Source organism: Octopus bimaculoides, chromosome 23 (assembly GCF_046866305.1).
Source record: "Octopus bimaculoides isolate indiv1 chromosome 23, ASM4686630v1, whole genome shotgun sequence".
NCBI classification, from domain to species: domain Eukaryota; kingdom Metazoa; phylum Mollusca; class Cephalopoda; order Octopoda; family Octopodidae; genus Octopus; species Octopus bimaculoides.
In genome coordinates, this window is record NC_142950.1 from 26,553,799 (window position 1) to 26,561,256 (window position 7,458).

At 36.5% G+C, this 7,458-nt stretch overlaps 1 protein-coding gene across 1 annotated transcript in view; it reads right to left on the reverse strand.

The window, feature by feature from the left end:
• The window catches only part of LOC106874622 (uncharacterized), an 18,723-nt gene extending 18,141 nt beyond the window's left edge, over positions 1-582 (reverse strand). The window contains exon 1 of the mRNA XM_089340732.1: positions 270-582. Coding sequence (XP_089196858.1) covers positions 270-449 — 180 coding nt within the window. The 5' untranslated portion in view covers positions 450-582. The remainder of the gene's footprint in view (positions 1-269) is intronic.
• Positions 583-7,458: the final 6,876 nt, after the last annotated feature.

A 7,458-nucleotide genomic window follows, 5' to 3' on the forward strand; every position in this document is an offset into this window, starting at 1 on the left:
TTTCGGCCAGAGTTCTTTTGTCACACTTCTGTGACCTCATCAGTGGTCCTTTGCTTTCTTCTTTCTTATGTGTGTCCCACCTTGCTAACTATCAGCTGAAGCAAATTAACACCAAATATACAGTGCGTGTGTTTTTATTGGCTAAACTGGCAATATGACCATCCTCAAGTACAACAACATCTGTTTCAACACACGATTTCACATCAAAAATCTTGCAAAACAAATATATAAATGGAAAATATATAAAATTCTTAAGAAAAAATTCTTACAGTTTTGATGAGACTTGTTTTACCAACATATGGCAGGCCATAGATTTGTATTATTTGAATATTTTCATCCTTGATCAAATGTTTCAGTTTTTCCCTCTCGTCGTGTCGTCCAACAAAGTTCCTGCCAACATGTTGCTGTCTTGAAGAATAACCGGTCTTTAGTCGATATGGGGTTGCCATATCTATAACTTGTATATATTTTACCTTTCTTTGTCTTTCAGAATGTCTATAAGTTCTAATCTAGGCAAGGATAGAAATAAAGCAGTAAGATGCATATCTTAGTGGTTAGTGTGTTGCACAAACAATCACAAGATCATGGTCTCAATTCTTGGACCGGGTGATTCATTGTGTTTTTGAGCACAGCATTTTATTTCAAATTTCTCATCTTCATTCAGCTGTAAATGAATTCCAGGAATAGCTGGGAAGCTGACCCTGCAAATGATTGGCATTCCATCCAGTGGAGTGTATTATAATCTAACTCGCTTATCCAACATGAAAACCGAGGTAAACTGTGGCTTCATGAATCCTGGATAGTCACTTATGCAAGATCTGAAACTGAAGGCAAAAGACAGTAGATTAACAATGTGTAAAGACCAAAGTGAAAGTGATTTTTTTTTTTATTTGCCTCACTTATTTCAGCCATACTGGTGCACCACCTTAAAGAATTTTTTGTCAACTGAATCAACCCCAGTATTCATTTCTTTTTAAACCTCATACTAATTCTATTGGTCTCTTTTGCCAAACTGCTAAGTTACAGAGATGTAAACACACCAGTTGTCAAGCAGTAATGGCCAACAAACATAAATACAAAGACACCCACACACATACACACATGCATAACAGGCTTCTTTCAGTTTCTGTGTACCAAATCCACTCACAAGGCATAGCTAGGGTGGGGGGGGGGGCAGTAGAGACGGTCTGCCCCGAGCAACTCTTTTAATGGGGCACCACTTTTGGGCTTGCTGTAGGTAACATGTATTCTTTGTAGGATTTGTAGGATTGGAGGTGACAAACGGAAGGGCTGCCCCGGGCGGCACACACTCTAGCTACGCTAGTGAATCGATCCCAGCACTTATTTTTTTTTTTTTTTTTAAAGTCTGATACTTACTCTGTCGGTTTGTTTTGCCGATCGGCAAAGTTACTGAGAGACGGAAACAAAACCAACACCTGTTGTCACATATCGAGGGGAGACACCCAAACACACACACACACATGCATGCATACATACACACACACATACATACATACATATATATAGACACATACACACACATACATACATATACATAGACACATACACACACATACATACATATACATAGACACACACACACACACGTGACGCGTTTCCAGATACTTTCAACCCACCAAATTCACTTAAAAAGCTTTGGTCAACCTATGGCGAAGGTACTGTGCGGTGAGATTGAACCTGAAAGCACAAGGTTACAAAGCGAGCTTCTACCGTTCTAAACTGCCATAAACTAATTGGATAGTCTTCACGTTTTGTGTTGAAATACCACAAAGTTCGATTTTGTCGTCTTATTTAATGTTTACACGAATGTGAAAAACCCTTTTATATTAGCCCTTGTGGACAATAAAAGAATAAATTATTATTATTCTCTCTGTCCCTTGAGGTAGATATAAATAGTACACTCGTCAACTTAGGGTATCTACGAGAATTACGGTTTCTGGACAAATATTCATTTCGACAAGATGGATAGATGGATGGATGGATAGATGGATGGATAAGTAGGCAAGAAGGTAGGTAGGTAGACAAGTAAACAGACAGATAGATAGATAGATAGATAGATAGATAGATAGATAGATAGATAGATAGACAAGTTAACAGACAGACAGACAGGTAGGTAGGTAGGTAGGTAAACAAGTAGATAGATAGATAGATAGATAGATAGATAGATAGATGGATGGATAAGTAGGCAAGAAGGTAGGTAGGTAGGTAGACAAGTAAACAAACAGACAGATATATATATATATATATATATATATATATATATATATATATATATATATAGATAGATAGATAGATAGATAGATAGATAGATAGATAGATAGATAGATAGATAGATAGGTAGGTAGGTAGGTAGGTAGAGAAGTTAACAGACAGACAGGTAGGTAGGTAGGTAGGTAGGTAGGTAGGTAGGTAAACAAGTAGATAGGTAGGTAGGTAGACAAGTTAACAGACAGATAGACAGATAGGCAGGTAGGTAGACAAGTAGATAGATAGATAGATAAAGTTTACAAGGCATCATTTTCACAAACGTGATGTATGGATGGTCTTTCTACGAACAGAAGCCTGCATTTGTATTGAGGAATGATTTGGCATGTTATCTAATCATTTCGCTGTTTTATGCATTACATGTACATAAACCGAAAGTTCGCTCCTCCTTCCCCACTTCTTAATTCTTATTAACATTGATTTCTAACATAGACACTGCGTAAATATATTCCTAATAGTTTAGAACTGTCCGACAATAAGTATCGTAGCTAGTCTACCCTTATTCTTTAGCATCATTAAAATGACCGTAAAGACCCAATTTGGGGAATGGATTAAGTCGATTTCTCGATCTCAGTATTTTAGTAGATTATTTTACAATTCGTCGAAAGCAATAGAATTTACCAGAATTTACCCCAGCTTCTTATGTTGTTGTTTTTTTTTTTTAATTATCTTTTCGGCATCGATAAAATAAATAGTTGCTGAATAGAGGGACGATGTAATAAATGTACTTTCAGATAGACTGTTGTCCGGGCTAAAAACTTTTTACTCATAAATTTGCTTGATAGGGGACCGACTGGAAGAAAACGATAACAAACCAAACCAACACAGCTTCGTAATAAAGTCGACATAAATACACAAAAGAAAATTTAAAATAAAAACTACCTTTTGTGGGGGGGGGGGGGAATCCAAGGAGGTGATTATAGTTTGACTGTTAGTCCAGAGTCAAGTGTACTGTCAACTTCGTAGGTGTTTTGTCCCAGAATAACAGGCAAATTCAAAAGCATCCAGTATTTGGTCTCGCTCTGACGCCCTCTCTTATTATACGTATGTGTAACTGCTTCAGTTATATATATATATATATATATATATATATATATATATATATATATATTAATAGTAATATAGAAAAGTATCTCACTTCGTATTTATCTATCAGTCACCGACTCGGTCGGATACACTGATAATTTTCCATCGCACGAAACTGTCACGGATCAGACGTACATCTACTCTTTCACCCCTCTCTTACTCTCTCTCTCTTCTCGCACTTTCTTTCTCTCTTACTCTCTTTTTCTTTCTCTTTCTTGTCGTTTCTCTTCCAGTCACTTCATTGTCAAATTCTAGGTCACTCTAACATAATGCTTCTACTTCTCTCTTTCTTCCTCTCTCTCTCACTCACTGCCTTTCAGTCTCTATAAGGGATACGCACCCATATATGCATACAAGCACGCACTCAAAACGCACAGGCACACATATATAAACGAGCAGACACTCCCACGCACACACACGTACACAAACGTATACATATAAATACACAATCATAGACACACAATCATTGAGCCAACAGGAAAACAAGAAAACCTGAATGCTGTCACTTTATCTGTGAGAAATAGCGACCGAATTCCCGCAGATCACAACACAAACACTATTCCTGAAAGAGATGAACGCAATGGACCGCGCAATCAGTTTATAATCTAGAAAAAGAGGAGTTAGTCATGGCTGGAACACACCTAGTCACGTTTCTGCTTGACCACACCTAACCTGGCGCTTAATAGCAAGGGCACTAATACTATCTTACTCTTTTACTTGCTTCAGTCATTTGACTGTGGCCATGCTGGAGCACCGCCTTTAGTCGAGCAAATCGACCCCAGGACTTATTTTTTTTTTTTTGTAAGCCTAGTACTTATTTTATCGGCATCTTTTGCCGAACCCCTAGGTTACAGGGACGTAAACACACCAGCATCAGTTGTCAAGTGATGGTCGTGGGGGGACAAACAGATACACAAACACACACACACACACACACACATACACACACACATACACACACACACACACATACACACACACACACACACACACACACATATATATAAACATAATTAAGGGATCTGATCCCTTAATTATGTTTATAAATGTATAAGAACTTTTAAATAAGTTCTTCACCGATAATGGTGTTTACATACCGAAGGGCTTGGTAAAAATTATCAATTATTAATAAATTAATAATCCTTTACCCTTTTATTTATTCATGTATATATATATATATATATATATATATATATATATATATATATATATATATATATATACGACGACCTTCTTTCAGTTTCCGTCTACCAAATCCACTCACAAGGCTTTGGTCGGCCCGAGGTTATAGTAGAAGATATCCATTTTCCTGAAAGTTATACAGGGGAAAGAACCAGATCGAGTGAGTTTTCTGAAATCTTCTCCCCGACCCCTTCAGAAAACACTTTCCCCACAAACTTCTTTATAATCGTAATCTATGCCATTTGAACGGTATTTCCATAAAATTTCATTTATATATATATATATATATATATATATATATATATATATATATATATATATACATATATATGTATCCATTTTCCTTAAAGTTATGAGGGAAAAATTGGATCTTGTGAATTTTCCAAAAATCTTCTCCCCACTCCCCCGTTCGTTTGCGCAAATTTTTGTTTTCATATTCGTTTTCTACATATTTTTCTACACCTAATTGGCTGTTTTTTCTCTATTTTTTTTTTTTTCGTGGCCAAGCCTTAAACTGTATATTGACGGATCTTTTTATGCAAATGAAAGAAACCTGGCACCTTTTTTTTTGTTTCTGTTTTTTAAATCCTTGTACTTATTCTAGCGGCCTCTTTTGCCAAACTACTTGCTAAGTTTTAGGGACGTAAACATACCTACACCAGTTGTCAAGCGGTGGCGGGAGACAAACGCACACACACAAACATACATATTTATATATATATATATATATATATATATATATATATATATATATATATATATATAATTGAGGGCACAGAGCCTTTTGTGCCTGTATGCTGAAGATAGACGCTAAATCCGTCTAACCACTCCAGATCATTTTTATATCAATTTAAAAAATTGATGTAACGATTGCATTGTTCAATTAAATGGAGCCGCTTGAAACGGTCGTATTGCATCGCTTCTTGATATCCTGTTGCTTATTTTGATTATATTCACATTACTTCGAGCTGTGCGGATAATACCGGACAGACTTGGTGCTTCAACTTAAGTACCTAATTCAACTGAATCTCAATTGTCGCCGTTCTATGTTTTTTAATGTCACACATGCACATTGTTTGTTTTTGATTTTGTTGACTACACAGTACGGTAGGGTCAGTTGGGCACCGTCTCTGAGAAAACCAGCACCATGACGCAATTCACTCTGCCAGAAATGTTGAAATGAGATGCTGTACTGCTTGGCATTCATACCGGAAGCTCCGATACGAACATTTCAGAATGTTTGGGTGTCAATCTGAATTCAGTGTAGAGGATTCAGATAGAGTTGGATGAGTCTAATGGGGATTACAAAGGTACAGCAGCTCGGTAAACTCACTCTGATTGTTCTGATGAGAAAAGAACTCCTAAATTTGCTGGTGAGATCCAGACCATGATTGATAACAATCCCTCCAAGTCAACCAGGTCTATCACCAGGGACATGTGTGGTGTGTGTGTGTGTGTGTGTGTGTGTGTGTGTGCGTGCGCGCACACGCATGTGCATGTGAGTGTATGCGTGTGTGTCTGCATTCATGTATTTAATAGAATAAAATTATAAAAGTATAAAGAAGCAAAAAACTGCTATCAGGTCAGCTTATGACATTTATACATTCATACGTTGACACATCATAAGAGTAGAATTGAATGTTATGGAAGTTTACATCATAAAAGGTCAGTTCAGTTCAGTTAAGGAATGTCCATACTGGTTATGGTAAATTCTAGTATTTTCCCACAAAAATTATACAGTTAAATCCAAAACTGTTCAACGAGAACACCAACATTATGAAGATTCCTCAACCATTTTTCAGTGATCTTTTGCGATTTAAACTTCTCTAACATTCCCTCTTCTCCTAAGTGTATCAAATATGTAGTGAAACTACCTCCCGCCATTAGATACAAATATAAAAATACTCTGATCTGACCTGAAATCACAGTTGATTGCCTGTTTCTATTTTTATTCTATTATGCACATAGTTGCTGAAGTGAAACACTGTCTATATAGCTAAATTTCATTATGCAATATGATATCCCTGCATGTTTTCAGTTGCAGTTTAAGTTGGAGATTTAAGCAGGAAGTCAACCAGAACATTAGTTGTAGGTATCTATAAAATTACGTCATTAGAAACAATATCATCTGATCACCCGAATCATACACACACACACTTATAGATATGTATGTGTGTGTATATATGTATATACATACATTATAATATAAATAGGGGTAGGAGTGGCTGTGTGGTAAGAAGCTTGCTTACCAACCACATGGTTCTGGGTTCATTCCCACTGCATAGCACATTAGGCAAGTGTCTTCTACTATAGCCTCGGGTCAACCAAAGCCTTGTGAGAGGATTTGGTAGACGGAAACTGAAAGAAGCCTGTTGTATATATGTATGTATATATGTGGCTTGTGTGTTTTCTGTACTCTGGTTATTATTATTTTCTTGTCTACGTTTTGTTTGCAATGTCCTGTACCCAGATATGTACCTATATATACAGGTAGACGTAGGTATGCACATACCTGTACGTATATATGCATTTTCTCATTTATTATTTGTGTTATATGTATACATATATATATATATATATATATATATATATATGTGTGTGTGTGTATGGTAAAGAACAAATCAAGCTCCGATTAGGGAGCAAATATTTAAGAGAAAGTGGAAGTGGATTGGTAGCACAATTAGAACGGACACACCAAATGCAGCGAAAAGTGCTTTACAGTGGAATCCGGATGGATATAGAAAGAGGGGTACGCCTAAGAACTCGTGGCGTAGATCAACACAGAAGGAACTAGAGACAGAAAATTTCTGCATTTAGCAGAGCGATGTTAACTTTAAGGTTGTACTGTGTGAAATTTATAGTTTAGCATCTGTGACATGATCCGTTCATTGCAGGTTTCTAAAT